The sequence below is a fragment of the Meriones unguiculatus genome, chromosome 19 (assembly GCF_030254825.1).
Source record: "Meriones unguiculatus strain TT.TT164.6M chromosome 19, Bangor_MerUng_6.1, whole genome shotgun sequence".
Classification (NCBI taxonomy): domain Eukaryota; kingdom Metazoa; phylum Chordata; class Mammalia; order Rodentia; family Muridae; genus Meriones; species Meriones unguiculatus.
In genome coordinates, this window is record NC_083366.1 from 55,484,307 (window position 1) to 55,504,367 (window position 20,061).

The 20,061-nt window shown below is 39.5% G+C and overlaps 1 protein-coding gene across 1 annotated transcript in view; it reads right to left on the reverse strand.

Annotated features, from left to right (window-relative positions):
• Positions 1–20,061, reverse strand: part of LOC110559926 (uncharacterized) — a gene marked incomplete at its 5' end in the record, with an annotated part of 297,183 nt that overhangs the window by 148,930 nt on the left and 128,192 nt on the right. Inside the window, 2 exons of the mRNA XM_021655579.2 lie at positions 2,088–2,212; positions 8,830–8,912. Coding sequence (XP_021511254.2) covers positions 2,088–2,212; positions 8,830–8,912 — 208 coding nt within the window. The remainder of the gene's footprint in view (positions 1–2,087; positions 2,213–8,829; positions 8,913–20,061) is intronic.

A 20,061-nucleotide genomic window follows, 5' to 3' on the forward strand; every position in this document is an offset into this window, starting at 1 on the left:
GACTATACTTACAGGGTTTCAGATGGAAACAGGGACTCTACCAGCAATTAGATTTTGGGCCATTCAAATTACAGCCTGGCAAAGACTCTTGCTACACTCTTCCCTAGCTCTAGACATTTGAGTGAGGCTGAATTATTATATAGGCCAGAAGAAATTTCAAAGCAGCACACCACTCAGAGTGTGGCAGGGTTATGGCTGTCTGCTTTCAGCCACATTTACAGTGAGTATAAAATAGCTCAGAAACATGTGAAAATCAAGTAGTTCAGATAAGAAAGGAAAAAAAAAGAAACATGAAATGTAGCAAATGTAGGCATTGCTTCTCTAGCTAATAAAAACTGGCATCATCAAGCCGAAACGGAATGTTTTTATGCTGGGACTAGATCAAAGGTAATTTGAAGCCAAGACCATGCTCATTCAAGGCTCTGGTGCATACAAATGACTGAAAGGTTTTCTTTTGAAAAACAAAGTAAGAGGAGAGAGAGAGAGCTGTTCAGGTGCACTATTCAAACAGGACCACTTGAGAAAGTGTTTCTCCAAGTTCAGCTACTCATTCAGACATGACTGTAGCTACCCCCAGGATGTCCACCTTCTTGGCCTGTCAGCAGAACTTGGTGCTAGATTTTTCAGGCATGCCAACTGTAAGTAATATGGAGACTAAGGCTTGTACAAAGGTTGCAGGAAGGGAAAAATGAAAGACTATGAAGGCAGCAAATGGGTACCTGGATGGACTTGCCTGAATGGCACTTCTCAGAGAGCTATGTGTGAATATGAATCAAGAGAGGTGAAGCCTCGAACTCACTTCTGTAGTGCAGGCACTAAAATGGGAATTAGTGCCTTTATACAGAAAACAATGTCCTCTTAAGCCTGGAGACCACAGTTTTTCCACTTGTAGAAAGCATAGATAAATGTGCTTGAAAGTCAAGTGTATGCCAGCAGGATATGTGACTCAATGATGATATCTGAGTTACTGTTATGACCTCAATACAGCAGCTCTGGGTGAAAGAGTGAGAATGAAGGTGGTTAACCACAGGGCAGGTGCACTACCCTATGGGAAAGCCATTCAATGAAAAGATCTTGGGGCGAGCAGAGAAGCAGTGATGGGAACAGATGACCTTGACTGGCTCTCCTGTCTCTTTTCGGCAAGCTTGCTGCCTCTGTTACACTGCTGACACAGTTCTTAGATAAACACATCACTAAAAAACCCCATGGTCGCTCCCACTCAGGGCCTCCACTCCTAACACTTTCTCACTTGTTTCATGTGTTACATGTGTTTGTACATATATAACCACAAGCATGAGCCAAGTAATAAATAACAGCAATAGTTAAGGTCTTCCTGGACCTTAACTATCATAAGTGAACTGAGGCTTTCAGCATATACAGCCAGCCACACCCCAGTTAAGAGTTCAGCTTCTGCCTCCACTGCACCACCTCTATTTTCATAGTGCAGGTTCCTCTTTAAGGCTTGACTCCGACTTTCTCAGAGGAATTTGGTCATCACCTTTTCTTGTTGGTCCTCCTTCCAAGGGTCCAGCCTGTGGGTGAGGACAGGGGGTCCAAGGCTGAGGGGGGTGAGAGGCACGGAGCCATCACATAGACACTGGGAGTCAGGTGAATGTAATTCAAGGATGAGAGGATCACACTTGTTTATTCCAGAAGAGCAAACACATTATATAGCTTTGAGGGACCAATCAGATCCCTCCACACCATCTCCAAACCTGTCATTGGTTGTTTGCCTCTGGGCTGACTCTCCAAGATCAAGTCTGACTACTCCCATAGTCATGTCAGTGGAAGCTGCCCACAGGCTGTTGTCCCTAATGGCCCTTTGCTGGGGATGCCCACATTTTCTATGTGGCACTTTGTGAAAATATTTTTTTAAAGCCATCCATCATAGTATACTAATGTACACACCTACATCTATCATTGAACTGTGACCATCTGCAGGCCAAGGTATGCATGCTATAGTCAACAATGAGCATTTAATCAATATTTGTAGACTAAATAAATAAGAGACAGATTTAGCAAGGACAGATTTATTGAAGTCAAAGAATTTAAATTAAAAAAATTAAGTGCAGAATGCAATCACTCACCAAACTGAAAATCGATGTTTCTCCAGTTCCTCCAGGTAAGACGTATTCCCGGAATAATCTTCAGGCTCTCTGGGTCTCCACATGGTAGATCTTTCCTTCACAGAATGAGCAGCCAAACTATCACCCTTGTTAGGAGAATTAATAAACGAAAAAATGAAGTATTTATTAAAAGCAGATGAAATGGTCACCTAGATTCAAGTGTTTTCTCCAGGATGACCTATAGAATCACCAATTATAAAACAAGGCAGTGCTACTTCTTACCTTGCTTCACACTTAGCATTCTCAAACTCTTCTCTGCACAAGGGCAAGAGCATGGGTGTCCACTGTGTGAAAGCATACTAAATGACATCTGTAATTGACCTTACATCTAAAAGGAAAACATAACCATGATCATGCTATCACACTCAATCCGGGTTTTGGCTCTAAATTTAAAAAGAAATGTACCTTATATGGGTTCTTAGCATAAGACACTTGAAAGGAAATGTAAATAGCCAGTCTATAGGGAAGAAAAGGAAACAGGAAACAAGGATTTGTTGAGTTCTTAAGACTCCGCATACTCCCACTCCCTGCTTTAGCACACCATGGCATACTAGCTTTGCCTCCATTCACCTCTGGATCCCTTAACCTAGGACTCCTGTCAGCATAACCTTAAGCTCAGCACTTGTACAGTGTCTAGGAAGCTAACTTAATAGTGTTTGAAAGAATCATGCAACACTATACTAGCTAGGGAGAGCTGTCATTCAGCCTATGATATCTGGGAGCCTCGCTATAGTAGAAAGTGGGGTAGGGAGCATCTAACCCAGCAGGGCCCTCTCTTCCACTTCCACCAAAACACCTCAAGTTTTACCTGTTTCATGTACAGGAGCCTCCTGGAATATTTTAGCAAAAATGCTAATTTTAAAAAGTAGTATATGAAAAAAAAAAGTAGTATATGAAGTGGGAAACAGTAAGATCTGGAGAGGACAGAAACTCCACAAGGAGAGCAACAGAACCAAAAAAATCTGAGCACAGGGGTCTTTCCTGAGACTGATATTCCAACCAAGGACTATGCATGGAGATAACCTAAGACCCCTGCACAGATGTAGCCCATGGCAGTTTCGTATCCAAATGGGTTCCATTGTAATAGGAACAGGGACTGTCTCTGACATGAACTGCTCTTTAATTACCTCCCACTGAGGGGGAAGCAGCATTACCAGGCCACAGAAGAAGACAATACAGCCACTCCTGATGAGAGCTAATTGACTAGGATCAGAAGGAAGGAAAAGAAGTCCTCCCCTATCAGTGGACTTGGGGAGGGGCATGCATGCAGAGGGTGGAGGAAGGGAGGGATTGGGACGGGAGGAGGGAGAGAACCACAGGGGGGATACAAAGTAAATAAAGTGTATGTGTAATTAATGAAGAAAAAAAAGTAGTATATGAGCCTTGGACAATAGAGCACTGGGTGTTGTATTTGTAACAGTCACCTTAAAACCATCTCTTCCTCGTGCTTTAGGATGTCATTTGTTAGGGGCCAGCTATTTGAAATGCCTTCATCTCAGCTGATCCAAGTTTCAGCATAACTCAGAGTTTATTTTGCAATTGCAAAGTTTGGCTTTGGTTGGCAGGTAGCAGTAACCAAGAAGACTGTAGAAAGCCAGGTGGGGTCAATGTGTCATCAAATCCCCAGTGAAGCCAAGGAGGCTTATTTCTTTTATATGGAATTGATTGGTTTGATTACTTTAAGAACAAAATCTGGTTATGACAGCCATGAACTTCAGATACTTTTTCTTGTGGTCCCTTTTATCTTTCTTAGCCTGTAAAGCTCTCAAAACAATAAGAATAGTTCTGATCAGATTATTCACACTGGTGTTCTTAATTACCTCATCGCTATGGAAGCTGAAGAGTGTCAAAATTCTTGAAAAGAATATGAGCTCTTTGAATTCTCTCAAATGTCTTTGTAGCCATTTAAATCATAAGTTGACTCCACTTCTTTATGAAATTCTTGTCTTATGCTATCTTCCTTGATAGAAAGTTGAAAGATGACTAAATAGCAAAGAGTTCTGGCTGCTCTTCCAAAGGATCTGGGTTTGATCCTCAGCAGCCCCATGGCAGCTCACAAGCATCTGTGACCCTAGTGATAAGGGATCCCAAGGGAACAGGCATGCACCAAATGGCAAAAAACATATATGTACGAAACACTCAGGAACATAAAATTAATAAGTAAAGATAAAAGAAAGCTGAAATGGATGCCAATGTCTATTCTGCTGATTAGGCTTCCACACCCACCACCTTGACTCACAGAAATGCAGGTGTTTTATGCCAGAGGCCATCACATTCCTTTCTATTTGGTTAGTCTATGAATATCTTTGCTGTTCATCAACTGAACTAATGACAAAGTGGGATTCTGTGTATGTCACTGGGTCTTTCACAGCACCTAGCATGATACTAAGAATACACTAGATGCTCAAGAAACAGTTATTAGGTCGTTTCACTCACCTTATAACTAGCAAAAATGAACATTGTCTCCAGCTGTTAACTCATAAAGAAATATACGGACAAATTCTAAAACTCAAAAAAGTCCCCTAAACAAGAAAAAAAAGAGTTTTTATCTTTATTTTTTTTAAATATGAACAAATGTCGAAGACTTATACTTGAAAAACCTGTATGAAAATCTGATTCCAGTTCCCATGGCATCTAATGCTCTCCGAAGTCCACTAAAGCACAAATTGTTATCTTTCCTATATGGCTGATAAATAAGGCTTCAACTAAAGTAGTGTCAACACTTGAAAGACAGAGGAGACACTCTGGTCCATTCCAGATTCACATCCTGTCTGAAGTGTGAAGGAGAAGAACGCTGTCTTTAAAGACTGGAGCCCCGAGTGTGGTCTTCCTACAGTAGTACTTTAGACACATTATTATCTGTACTTTGGAAAGGAAACCAGTGTATGTAAGTCTGTTCTAGAATGTCCCAGGATAGACATTATGTATGTGGCTGTTCATATCCTGACCCACTACAGACATAAAAAGCAAATACTTAAAGAGAGAGTTCTGCTCTGAATCTGATTTTCACATTGATGGACTAAACATCGGGTTGATGGGGATTGCTATTCAGATGCAGCATTGGTTAGGAAGCACGGAGAGACCTCCCTGCCACGCGCAGCATAAAGTGAAGAGCAGATGTGTCTTCAGAGGGTTTGGAAATCTAAATGCATAATGCCAGTGCTGTAGCGAGAAGCTAAAAAGAGTACCATCAGAAGCCAGACATACGCATGTGAGCATACAACCCACACCAACTGACTACAAGTGGACAAGGACCACAAATTGAAGGCTTAGTCTTAGAAGTTGAGACACTATTTGTCTTACACTGATCAGATCTCATTTTAATGAAAGTCAACTAAGACTCACATATTCTTATAACTGTATGTGGAACTAATCTGTTATGACTTTCTTCATAAACAGAAATCACAAGTAAAATGATAATGTATCTTAAATATTGTATATCATACTATATATTTACAATTTTAAATATTGTATCATATAGTTATTTTATTATGTATACTACTATAATATATTTATAATATAATTTTATATTTATGTAATTCTTTTTAGGAATAAGACACTAGCCCTCAAATGTTTTCTTTTTTTATTTTGTTTTATTTTTAATTATGTCTAAATGTGTGGGCCTGGATACGAGCACACTTGAGTACAGATGTGCATTCAAGACAGAGCTGCTGGACCCCTTGGAGGCTGAATTATAGACAGTTTTAAACCATGTGATACAGGTATGAGAATGGAACTCAGATCTTTTGCAGGAACAGTATGCCCCGTTAAGCATTGATCCATCACTCCAGCCTTCAGATCTTTTACAATATTAAGGTAAATGCAGAATCTGCACAGTATGATGTATGGTATAAGTGATGAAGTGGGTGTTCAGCCCCCTCTCTGATGCCTTTATGGTGAGCACTTAGGAAGCCGAGTAGAATAAAGGAAGGAAGCAGGCTTCAAGATGATCTGAGCTCATGACCTCTAGATCTATCTGAGTGTCCAGTAAAGAATAAAGTTCGGAGTGCCAGTATTCTTGTTCAGATGGTTTTGCCCCTTGATCATAGTTCTTTCCCTAAGCCCTTGGGATCACAGACAAGGGTGAGGATATGGGGATCCCAGTGGAGAGAGAGCCCAGGGTCACAGTGCTGTAGAGAAGCCTTACTGTGTCAGCTCCACTCAGTGGCAGCCCTGCTTCCCTTGACACCTCGCAGGCACTCAGAGCATGATGTGTAGGGGAGAGTGTTCACCTGGCCATCTGGCCAGATGACGAGCAAGGGAATTGTTCTCATCAAAGGAGGTGGCCCTGGAAGGAGAAAACAGTGTCTGAAGGCTGAATCCTGAGGATTACAGATGCTTTTGAACTGCCCTGGGAAGATCATAAGAGCTGGGGCAACGTCAGTGCCAGTGAGAGCGATGCTCAGCAGTTTCTTATTGTTTGTTTTTTAAGATGGCAGGAGAGGAAGATCTGAGACTAAGAGGCCTATGTTAATAAGATCACAGTATTGCAAGCCATGGATAACAACAAACACCAGGTGCATTCAGAAATCAAAGCAAATTAATATGACATACCCTTGTTTCTGAATTTGCTGATATTACCATATATATATTTGTTCCAATGTCTCTTTCTCTTTGCGCTGCCTGGCCGGCAATGGGGCTCAGCATTAGGAAGAAGCCTCCCTGATCACGGCTGAATAATGTGCTGAATTCTGACTATAGTAGGATATCATTAGGAGTCATTCCTTATTTCTAGATCAGTAGTATTACATATATGTAATCAGTAATATATATTTATATATATATGTATCTATATATGATGACCTGATAATCATAGATGAAAGAAAGCAAATGTGATGTTAAAGTTAGTCTTAACAAGCCAAGAAAGTTGTTTCAATAGATCTATCCCTTAAAGCATCTATCCTCTTTTAAATGTTTACTATTATTGTGTCTCTGTGTGTGATTGGTGTGGAAACATATGCTATAGTGCATATGTGAAGATCAGAGGACAACTTTGTGAAGTCACTTCTTTCTCTCTTACTTTATGTGGATTCTGGGGATTAAATCTAGGTCACCGGGCTTTCATGGTAGGCACTTTTGTCCACTGGCCCGCCTCACTGGCCCCTCAATCCTTCCGCTATTTTTTCAGTGAACAGATTCTAACAATGCCTCAGCAGGCAATGTTAATGTTCTGTGAACTATATATATATGGTGTCCTTACTCCAACTAAGATGGCCATGTAATAGGTGATAGTCAACTCTTACAGTATGATCATTACTCATTTGGTCCACTGTTGATGGAAAAATCCTTGTTCCCCTCATGACTAGATTTAATTAGATGCGAAAGTAGAGAATTGAGGTAAGTAATACAATTCAGATACATTTTATATAAGTGATAAGACCAGGGAAGAATTTATTTCAATTTCCTCCTGTCCTCTCCACTTCTTACCTCCGCCCTCTTCTCTCCCTCCCCTTCCCCTCTCTATCTTTCTGACAGTCTTCCCAGGCGGACTTCAAACTAGTGATCTTGCTCACTCTGTCTTGTTGGAGTGATGGTTTTGTGCACTATGTAAAGATTGTCTTTGTATTATTCAAATGCTGATTTCTGCATCCAGAGAACTGAGTACAGGCCTTGGTATTGTCGTTTATATTAAGCATTTTGTTAAGCATTGTATTAAGCTTTTGCTGCCTCTGTATTTGTAAACATTGTTCTCCATCACTCTGTGATTGGCTAAATAAGGAATTGAACGGCCAACAGCTGAGGCAAGAGAGGGAGGTGGGACTTCTGGCAGAGACAGGAAAGGAAGCTGAGGTAAAGTAGCTGGACTGAAGGAAGAACCCTGTAGAATAGAGACTCATGGTAATGGCCATGTGCTGGGACGCAGGCCAGGCCAGTATAGTTTGGTTAAAATAGCTGAGAATCTGCCCAGCTATAGTGCCATAAGCTTATAATAAATATAAAATTTCTCCATGTCATTATTCGGGAGCCGGTGGTCTCAAAGAAACTTCCGTTTTACCCTTTCCCCAAGTGCTGAGATTACAAGCATATGTCACCATGCCCAGCTAATTCAACTTTATAACCAGCCTAAATTGGATGAATCATGTTTAAAACCACTCAGCCTATATAAAAATAAATTTTAGAAATAGTTATCAAAAACCTAGGTTCGCAATACCAGTAAATATTTGTTAGACAATATTTTTGAAGCCCAGGCCACCTAATTTAGTTTCCTGAGTTGGGGCTTTTTGTTTGTTTGTTTGTTTGTTTGTTTGTTTTTAGGTCTGGGAGTATAGCACAGTGATAGCTTCGTATGTACTTGGTCCTGTGTAATTTTTGGCTCTGGCACTGTATACAATAAACATATAAATAATAAAATATGAGATAGCTTATACACACACTTCCTGGCAGCTCTGATCATGCCAAGTGAGTCCCCGAAACACAGCACAATTAACACATTTTTTAATTGTCCTCTCAAGATGGAAAATCACCCAGACAGATTAATTTAAACTAAACTTCTCAATAGCTCAGAGAGGTCTGAATCGGATGCAATAAAAATTTACTGGCTCTGTAGCTTTGTCAGACATTAGCTGCTTCAGTGTGTCCCCCACTTCAAAACCTGCTTTGAAGAACAAATTACCTTCAACCTGGAAATACATTTTAAGAAATCAAAGCTAATAACCAGTGATTGCTGTTTTCATGGTCTTTCTAGCAGCAGCCTCCCTCTTACCTTAGCTTGTAAGTCATGGACTTCTTTGAAGAGGCAGAGATCACAGTCCCTAGGGCAGGGATCAATTTTATTAGAAATGTTCCCTAGAGTTAAAAACAAAGAGGTGGGAAAAATAGATTATAGAGATTTTCACTTCGGAGGTGATGTAATCTCACACCACCGACACATAAGAGCTTACACAAGGCCTGACAAGCAGGGAATAATGGAGTTCTTTCAAAGAAGGACCATGCCCCCTGCTTCAAGTCAGTTACTGTAGGAATTTCACGTAGTGCTAGTCCATAAGCCACACAACGTAGGCTCACTTTACCAGTACAGCTGTCTCAGAGCTGCTTCCCTGTCCTTGCTGAGGAAGGATTCTCCATCCTCAGGCACATCTCTGGAATCTCATTTCAGATCTACCCCTCTGTCCCTCCTCTTAATGGTCTATCATGAAATCCTAAGCTGGCCACTGTCTTCCTGCCTCCATTGTATCATCCCTGACCCAGCCCTCCTGAAGGTCTCTGAGTTTTGATACCCCTGATATATTGGACTGCATGACTCTTCACTGTGGGCTGTCTTAAGCATCCCTTCCTTCTACCCATGGAATTCTAGAAGTACCCTCTACATTCCCATCCCATCTCCTTCATCTTTGACGACTGAAGGTAACCCCAGACATTGCCAAAAATACCTCCTTAGAGACAAAGTATGTCCAGGCAAGAGTGCTACTCTACACCACAAAAAAAAAAAAAAAAAAAAAAAACAAACAAACAAAAAAAAAAACAACAACAACAAAAAAAAACTTTCAATGTGTCTAGTTCCTCATTGTGTTTAAATAAGAAAATCATCCCCAAGGCAGGCTATGCCACTGGCACCATCAACTGGATCCCTGGGTTCAGCGAACCCCGGTGCTAATGCCTGACCTTAGGATTTCATTAAAAAAAATATTCTAGAAGATTCTAGAGCTTGGAACAGCAATAGCTTTGTTGAGGAGTATTATTTACAACTTCATTCACAAGGAAACAGGTATTAAGACTCGAGCCTTGATTCTCATCCTACACTTTCACTCCAACAGTTGAATTCTGCTACCCGCTGCCAGTTGGGGTTGCCCTGGCCAGTGTTTTAAAATTTGGAATCAATAGTGTCATGAGATGAGATCACAAAAGCCCTTGAAGAAGCTCCTTTACTGGGAGTCTCAAACCAAGTTGCTCAGCAGCAAAGATGAGATGGCCAAAATCAAGCCAGAAAGAAAAGAGAAAGCTATGGGGAGCATCTTGTTTATTTATGTTTAATTATGATTTTCTAAGACTTATGATTTCAAGTCTCACTATAGAGTTGCACAAAGAACAAATCTAATATCAGAAATTTTGCATTTTTTTTTAATTTTCTGAGAGCCCTATTTGTATTGTGTTGGTTACTATTGAGTGTGTGCATGTGTGTGTGTGTGTGTGCGCGCGCGCGCTCATGCACACAGACACACACACACACACACACACACACACACACACCCTTTAAACTATTACCATTACACCAGTCTACAGTTTTGAGATTTAGATAAAGGACTTCCTTTGAATAGAAAAGCAAATTAGCCTAAAATCTACAACTTGATCCTAGTTGTATTTCACCTCAAAGCTCATATATTTAATCTTTCTGTTGTATCTTAACTTAAGAAACCACACTGTGTTTTCTACTTTCATATAACATTTCAATATGTTGGACACATTATTTTGTGCTGATGGAACAAATTACCGCAAAGTTGTGGCTTAAAATGACATACATTTATTACTTCACATTGTGTGTGTGTGTGTGTGTGTGTGTGTGTGTGTGTGGCTTGAATGTCTGGACATAGCTTGGGTCTGTTGGTTTCTCTGCTGAAAGCCTCACGAGGCTAAGATCATTGCAGCAGCCAGGGCTGCAGCTCTATAGGGATCCCTGTAGGCTTGCTGGCGTGGGAAGAATGTACATATATGTGTCCCACATATTCCAAGTGCTCTCTCTACTTTCAGGTCAGTAGCATCCAAGTTCATCATTTTATAAAAAGATTTCTCTCATTTGTGTATATGTGTGTGTGTGTGTGTGTGTGTGTGTGTGTGTGTGTTGCATAGGCACCAACAAAGGCCAGAAGAGGGGATGTGATCCTATGGAGCTCCAGTTACAGGTGGTTGTGTGCACCTAGCATGCATGCTTGGAACCAAACCCTCATCCTCTGGAAGAGCAGCAAGTGGTCTTAACCCCTAATCCAACATGGCAGACTCAAGGCATGTCTTTTCTTGCTTTGAATCTCCAGTTGCTTTGTTATTAAGAGCCTATGATAGCTTTCTACTTTTTCTCAGGTTAGGTTCATATATATAATCCCTGTTCTGACATATGACACTTGTAAAGAGTACATGCAGAACTTCTTTTGGACAAAGCTTCCAAACCTCATCTACCTGGAACAACTTCTGAGTTCCTTAAGTTAAAGTGTACTATTAGGTCTGGAGAGGTGGTTCCTTGGTTACTGACCTCTCCTCTTCCAGAGGACCACAGCTTGGCCTCCAGCATATATGTCAGAAGGCCTACAATCACCAGAGGATGCAACATCCTCTTCTGGCCTCCACATATGCTCCTGTATATGCATGTGTACACATACACACATATACACATACCATAAATTATAAAGCTAATATTTATGAAAATATGAAAACAATGTGCATGCTAAGAAAGTAAAGTACTTAGCAAAAACATAGAATCCTAAAATTCTAACAACTTTTTTTTTTTTTTTTTTTTTGGTTCTCACGCAAAGAAATTGCCTTTTCTATAATGCAAAGTAGGTGGATAAATGATATGTAGGTAGGTAAGTAAGTAGGTAGGTAGGTATGTAGATAGATGATAGATAAATAGATCATATATCAATAGATGGTAGATAGATGATAGACAGATGATAGAAAAATAGATGGTTGATAGATGATAGATTGATAGATGGATCAATAGATGATAGACTAATAGAAAGACAGAACACAGGTACTTTTAGCTTAAATGCAATCAAGTCATACACTTTTATACAAACTTCTATTTTTCATTCAATGAGAAATTAGAAATCTTTCCAAGATATGAATCTTTCAGTTTCCTTAAGTTGACCTTTTTTCCCTTGGTCTCTATCATGTTGTAGCCAAATTTTATAATATAGCCAAAGATTACCTAACTCTTAAGTGCTTACATAAGCCATGCTATGTTTGTGGATCTGTGTTTCAAACACAGGTACATAGGTAGGTACCTGATATGTATATGAAGGTATGTACATATGCATTGATAAAAGACATAAAGAACAAATCTATTGTATAGCTCTTCCTCTATTCGTTCTCACTCAACAATAGCTGATGGAATTCCTTTTAAATCAGAAATTGAAGCTCCATTTTATCCATTTAGCATAGCAACATAACATGGAAAAGTACCTTATTAAAAAATTCCCTTCCACTCAACATCCACTTACTTATTCCTTGATCATTTTTTCTTTTTTCTACCCAAAAAATCAAGTCAATAAAACCATTTCAGCAGTGTTTATTTGTGGAGCTGCTGGCGCTAAGGTAGAGCAGCCTTAAATATCAAAGATGATGCTAAGTAGCTTTTCTTGTCATTTTTAACAGAGTTTCACTTCATAATCCAGGATGTCTTCTCACTCGTTATCACCCCGCTTAGGATGATATTGAATGCTGGAATTCTAGGTAGCAACTACAACGAGTAGGCTGACCTCTCAGAGTATATTTTGGCCTAGAATGAGGCTCAGTGGACAAAGTACTTGCCATGCAAATGAGAATGCTGCATTTCAGGTGACCAGAATTTATGTGAATGGTAAAGTGAGCTTGTGTGCCTACCCGTAATCTCAGCAGAGAGAAGGGACTGTTTAGGGCAAGCTGACTAGCTAGACCAGCTATTGAGCTTTTGGTTAACTGAGAGAGACTCCAGCTCAAAAAGTAAGAAACAGAACAACCAGGAAAATGTCCCCACATTAACTTTGGGCCTCCATATGCACATTTGTACCTGGGCACATGCACACACAAATGCAGGCCACACACATGCCAACATACATACATCCATGCATACCACATACACATGTGCATACACAGTATACATACATACTTATACAAGCAATATAGGGTAAAATCAATTCCTCCAAACCCTTGCCACAAATAAACCGCTTCTGCATTACTTATTGGTGTTACAACCAGAGAAGGTGACCTCTGCCACTGAACTGCTATATATCTTCCTTGTTTATAAAATTCTTGTCAGGTTTTTTTGCACTATACATCTGTCATTTGCTGCATGTATGTCATACTGCTATTACATATTTGTAATAAACTATGTTTTATCATTAAAACAGTTTTCTTAAAAGATTTAATCCTTTTAATATCTTAAATGTTAGGTTTCTGGCTGCTGGCATTGCCTCTTCAGATTTATTTTTGTTCTATTTTTCTATTATTTCTTGATTAATCCATGCAACTTGTATTTATCATTCTCTCATGTGCTTGCACTGTACACCATATATGCAGGATTTTCTTATTAACTCCTTTTGACAGTATATTTTACTGGAGGGATTTTCCAATGTTATAAAACACTATTTATTTATTTTATTTAGCTTGCTTTTCTACATCATTTATTCTGATTCTCTGTATTGCTAGTTGGATTGACTTGAGTTTCTCTTTTTGAACTCCGTTTCTTGAAGTCTGTCTTCTTCTGTGTGTCTAAATTCAACTCTGAGATTTCCTTTGACCACATAGGGTCATATATAGAGAGAGCAAAGTTAGATGTGAGCTGCAGGTACCTGGTTCTAGAAAAGGAATGGTAAGAGAGGCAAGGGTAAAAGGATCTGGAAAAGAGTATCTAAACAGAGAAGAGTCAGGTTGAGAAAGCCCAGCGACCTCAGTGACTCTAGCAACACCAGGCACAGCAGGTCTCTCCTCCTCATCCCTGCCCACACTGGCCCATGAGGGCAGAAGCGATGATGCTACAGAGGAGACACAAGAGAAGGCAGAAATAAAGAACACTGCACTCAAGTGCTGTGGTTTACCCACAACTTGCTGAGTTAGCTTTAAGAAAAGTGTGGGCAGGGAAAGTACCCAAACTCTATTTAAAACAAAAAAACAAAACAAAACAAAAACACCGCTTTTCCCATCTCGTCATTGTTAGTATAGACAAAGCATGAAAGGATAGTTTAAGATCAGAGGTGAGTGCTACAGTTCATCACATGCATACTCACGCCATCTCGCTCCAGCCCGATGCTGTGTGTTTAGGGTGAAAGGCAAGGACAAGTTACATTTTCCTTGCAACTTTTACAACTGGGATAAGGGTCGCCTGCAACTTTGTGTTTGCACACTGTGTGTTATGCCTGGCTAACTTCAGAACACTTTAATCTAATTAGCACTTCAAAGTTCAAATTATTGACTTATGATTTAAATACCGTAAACTGTACATATTTTATACTAATAGTTCAAAGGATTTGACAAATGTAAGCCCCTATGTACCCACCCCAAAAGTCAAACATAAAGCATTTCTATAACACACATAAGCACACCCACACTCTTGTGGCAAAAATTAATCTGATTTCTGCTTTGGTATTTTTTCCTCCAGGCCCCAGGCTTGAGGCATAATGACTCATGAGACTCAAAATACATTTACAAATACCTTGGTCATATAGCTAGGCTCTTTTCTGACTAGCTCATAACTTAATAACCACTTCATACTAATCTGCACTCTGCCACATGGCTGGTTATCTGTTCTCAGGCACCATGCATCTGTCCTCCTCATCTCGGGGAATCTCCAGCATCTGGCATAATTCCAGAATCCTTTCTGCCTCCCTGATATCCACCTCCTATTTCCTGTCTCAGCTATAGGCCGTTAATATTTTAATGACATGTGATGCTTCCATAGAGACACAGGAGATTCGTTCTACAGATTTCTATCACTTTAAATTAGAAATCAGTCACAAAAATTTACATGTATAGAGTGATGTAGTATGTGTTCTTAGCTCTGGCTCCTTTCACTCAGAAAGCTTATGTAAGATGCTCACCGTTCTTTCTGATTGAGTAGTATCCCCCCCCCATGGATAAAGTGCAATTTGTGTATTGTTAATTCATATACTAATGAATACTTGACTCTTCCAAAGTCATGACTATTGTCAGCATACCTGCTAAGACAAGACATACCCATGTCTTCTCATGAGCATAAACTTTTATAACTTTTGGTAAATATAAAAAAGAATAACATTGCTTACATTATTTGATAAATGTTTACCTAATTTAAAAACCCTTCAGGTCTTGCAAAATGTTTATCCCATGTTATAGTCTTAGCAGCGATTTCTAAACACTTTCTCCAAAATATGTATCTTTTTATATTTGTTCATGTTTATTTGTTTGTTTGTTTATGCACAAGTCTTCAAACTGTGCTATCTGTTGCATATTGAGGATTATCTTAATATGTTGTCTGTTTGTCTTTAGCTTAAAATTTACCTATAGATTCCTAATACGGTATTAGTGTAGCTGCAGCACATTTTTAATTAAAACATTTTTTTCAGACAATATATTCTAATGAGTTTTCCCTTCTCAAGTCCAGATTCTCCCCACCTCTCTGCCCACCCAAATCCACAACTTCTTTCTCTTTTTCTTTCTAAAACAGACAGACAGAGGAAAAAAAAACAGGATGAGAGAGAGAGAGAGAGAGAGAGAGAGAGAGAGAGAGAGAGGTGGGAAAGAGAGGGAGAGAGAGACACAAAACAACAAAAACACAAAATCATAAATCATAATATATAAGCAAAAGACTGGTAAGACAAAAAACAAAAAAGTCCGAACAAAGTGATATGAGATGAAAAACGTCTACAGAGATAACACTAAGTTCATCTTGTCTTGGCCATCTACCATGGGCCATAAGACCTGCCCTTAAATGTGCCTCCAATAAGACTCCACTGGGGACAACTAAGTTTTACTTAACAAGGTATTTTCAAGACATTGGAGATAGCTTCTTGGTTGGGGGTGAGGCCTTGTGTCCATTTTTCCCCCTCAGCACTGGGACCCCATCTGGTTTGATCCTGTGCAAGCTTACATATGCTTCCACAGTCTCTGAGAGTGTATATTGTGTGTCAGTCCTGGTTATGTCTGGACTGTTTCATGTCATCCTCAGGCCCCTCTGGCCCTTACACTCTTTTTTCCTCCTCTTCCCCAGAATTCCCTGAGCCCTGAGAGGAGGAGGTTGATGCAGACATCCCATTTAGGAATTACTCCACCTCACTCTCACCGCCATCTTCATTTTCTACCCACCCAAATTCTTTTCTTTTTTCTGGTTTTTTGAGACAGGGTTTCTCTGTGTAGTCCTGGTTGACCTGGACTTGCTTTGTAGACCAGGCTAGCCTCTTACTCACAGAAATCCGCCGACCTCTGCCTCCGTGGGTGCTGGGAGGCACTGCGCCTGGCTCTTTTTAAAACTAACACTTCAACTTGCTTTGTCCAAGTATTCTTGGGTGTGTGGTCTTTCCCTGGAGCACGATGAGTTGGGACTATACTCTTAGGGAAAACTTTCTGTCTACCTCACAGAAACTAACAACGGGTGGACAGTAACCTCATGCCTATGGCTGGGCTTGGGGCGTGTTCTGACTGGAAGGACTTCATTCTGGCACTGCCCTGCTGCCAGCTCTGCTGTGCAGGCTCCAGTTTTGTCAGCTGTTCTGAAAGATGAGCTCTGTCTTCTCAGCTCGGGAGAACCCCTCTGATGTTATGGCATGTCAGTGTTTCCCAACTGGAATGCGTGTATGGGTGGAGGGGCATAGACCACCTGTGAGGACTCAAGACACAAATGTCTCTGGCCTCAAGAGTAACGGTCGTGTTTCTTGACACCAGCATCCTTGGCAGTAGCTTCAGATTTTTTCCCCCTCTGGTTTGATGGTGAATTATACTAGAGGATCCACCAGCTACCCTACGATAATTAAAAGCAGAAATGGAAAAAATTGCTTAATATCTTAATTAAAAGATTGAAATGAATACATGTCCTTTTCTGGGCTACCTAAGGTCCATTTTATGTGTTAATAATACAAATGTAGGTTAATTATTTTGAAAGTCCCCTTTATTTTATGGAACGGTGTTCAACTTAATGATCGCGTCCTATTATGCTGAGAAAAAAGATAAAATATTTACATGTAACACTAACCCGCAGATGCCTTTGGAGTATGTCAGCTGGTGTCACCCAGACAAAATAAATGGAGCAGTCATATTTTTAATAATACATGAGGAACACAAGGAAAACACTTGTCAAAATTGTATAATATTACAGTACCCTCTCTGTATATAAATGCATATGTTTATGAAAGTGTATTTTCTCCCTGTTTGCTAATCTTTTTTACTTGGCATGTTTTTTAATGGTTTTTCCAAATGACCTTTGCAAAATTAATCAAGGACCTGACACTGTCCTTTGGAGAAATACAAAGAAAGAATGCCGCTTATAATAACTTTTGCATGAAAAACAGCCAGAGAATGACAAAACAGAGAAAACATTAATACTGGAGAAAAAAAAAAGAAAAAAAAATAAAAACCTTGAGAAGGAAGCCCACTGAAAAATGCTTGCTTCCTGTCAGATACATTTTTATGGGTCTCTGAAATTCCATTTCCCCTTTATTTTCTATCCTATTGTTTTTATTACTTGAAATTGACAGATTTTTCAAAACAATTCACTAAGTAAAACACACCATGTATTCTCAAGCGCACTGACGCTGAGACACATCTCAAATTAAAGATTAATAAAACGTACAGAAAGTGCGTGTAAAAATATAAATACAAAGAACCAAGGGGGGAAAAAATGCCTGCGATTAGACAAGATGGAAATCTAAGCAGAAATTAAATTCAGTTGTATTACATTTCCCATTCTTTTCTTAGAGAAAATTACAACTGAAGTGAGGCGTTTTCCCCTGTAATTTAAATGTTAAGCTGCCAGATGTGTGTCCCATGCTTCAAGAGGGAAGCTTTGCATTATTTAGCATATTAAGAATCACAGAATTTTAAAAAGGGCTCCTTTATTGCCTGGAGGTTCCAATTAAGTAAACCTTAGCCTGGTACATTTAAAACTTGCAGTACATGAGATCTGCCTCCTTTTCTCGCCATAGCCAAGTCTCATCTATATAATAAATAAGGAAAATCTTTAAGATGACATAATTTTTCTTTTGCTTGAGGAATTAAACCTATCTATTATTTTAAGAAGTTTTTAATAGAGGCCAGCAATCTAGAAGACAACTGAAGGTTCAAAATACTTTTTTTTTTTAATCTTAGCTCGTTGAGTCTCTCATTTAAGCCAAGGGATGCATGCTTCATAAAGGCAAAACTGCCCCAGCCATTCTATTTCTTCTTCCTCACTCTCTCTGCTTCGTCTGTGTTCCCCAAAGTCCTACTCTTGTGAGATGAGGCAGTTGTAAGGAACAATAAGGTCATTGTTGTGAATCTATACTAGGATTTTGTGTTTTTATAAAAATCTGTTTGTCCGTCCGTCATGAACTATCTGATCACACAACACTAATTTGTTGTCCTTTCAGCATTTTGTGGAAGGAGTTTTGGTGGCTAAGCTAAAATCCAGAATGAGATGGAGGTTTTGGAGGCACACAACATTCATAAATCATAGCCTTAAATACAGCCATTTTTGCCATTTTAGAAAATGTCAAAGGTGTCAACTCTGTCCAAATATACCGCTTAACAGTGACTATTTTAGTAAATTGACTTGAAATGCATTCAGCTAACTGACAGTCAGAAGCACATAATCTAGTTCACAGGACAAATGAACAGTTTAAAGGCCAAAAATAAGCAACAAACTACAAATTCTTAGCAGCCTGTTACAATGACCACGGCTGCAGCCACAGGCCAAACTCCTAGTACTAATGTGTTTATTGGCTTCAAAAATACTGACTCCAAATTTTGGAAATGTGCTGGTTAAGACAACAAACAGCTCAACCACATTCAAAACTACAGTCAAACATCTAACTAAAAATTTACACAGCAAATACATTAGCGCTTACATAAACACAAATAGAAGTTGACAGTATTCAGTGCTATTAGCTCGATTTGACCCAATAAATGGCAACTACAAAGGGGCTTCAAATATAAGTGTGTTAGCCATAGTGCCACAGGGTTAGGAAACAAACAAAGAAGCTTCTTGTCTTGTTTTGTTGTTGTTGCTTGCTTGTGTGTGTGTGGTGTGTGTGTTTTCAGGAGAAAAACAGGATTAGCAGTTGGAGGTGGAGAGGTGGCTCTGTCATTGAGAGAGATGGCTGCTTTTGCAGAGAAGCCAGGTTTAGTTCGCAGTACCCATGGCAGGTGGTTCACAACCAATTGTAACTCCATCTCCAGGTGAGCCAATGCCCCCTTCTGGCCTCTGCTAATATCCACACACCTGGGTGGGCACACCCTCCCTCAACATACAATTCACACATACAACGAATCTTTAAAATAAAAGTAAATTTAAATGTTACAGTTGACAATGGTATTAACATAGTGAGTATTTAACCTACAATATTCTCCCTCACACCCAAGGAGTTTAGCAAATAATAGAATGTGTGTAATATTTATTAATTGTCTTCCTAGAAATGTGTGCAGGCCTGATGATTTAATGTTTAGGGATATTTTAATGTAACTGGAAGCAAGGATACAATGGCGTCACCCTTAAGTTCCTCCTGTCTAAACCAGCATGCCCATATTCCACCCACTTGGATGTGCTCACTGAAGCAGACTTGAGTGACGCTTAGGAACATCTGCAGTAGTCAGTTAAGACAAACATACACCTACACAACAGAGGGCAGTTTGCAAGGACCTTTGCACATTTTACTTTTTCAGTTCAAGCTGTTTGTGTACTTCATAGCCAGCACAGACTGTCTGCCAACACATTGCCAATATTTGAATCATTTTCATCCGTAAGATTATACAAGATTTATGCATGTGCGCCTTACCTGATAAGATATGACCGTAATATTAAAAAAGTGGATATACTTTGTTACTTTTTAAAAGAATAACCCTCCAATCTTTCCCAGTTCTGCCGTATATAAGATGTCATCCCCTTAGGAAAATCAGCTTCCCCCGCCCCAGTCTTAAAACTATTAAACACTCTATTTTGCATACAATGAAAAAAATCCAGAACTTTTAATATGCTGCTTGTGAGCTTTTCCTAGCTAACACTTCAATTAACACTTCTACTGAACTCAAAATAGTCAAAGCTATTTGGAATAATGAATTATTTTACCTACTTAACTTGCTATTGATA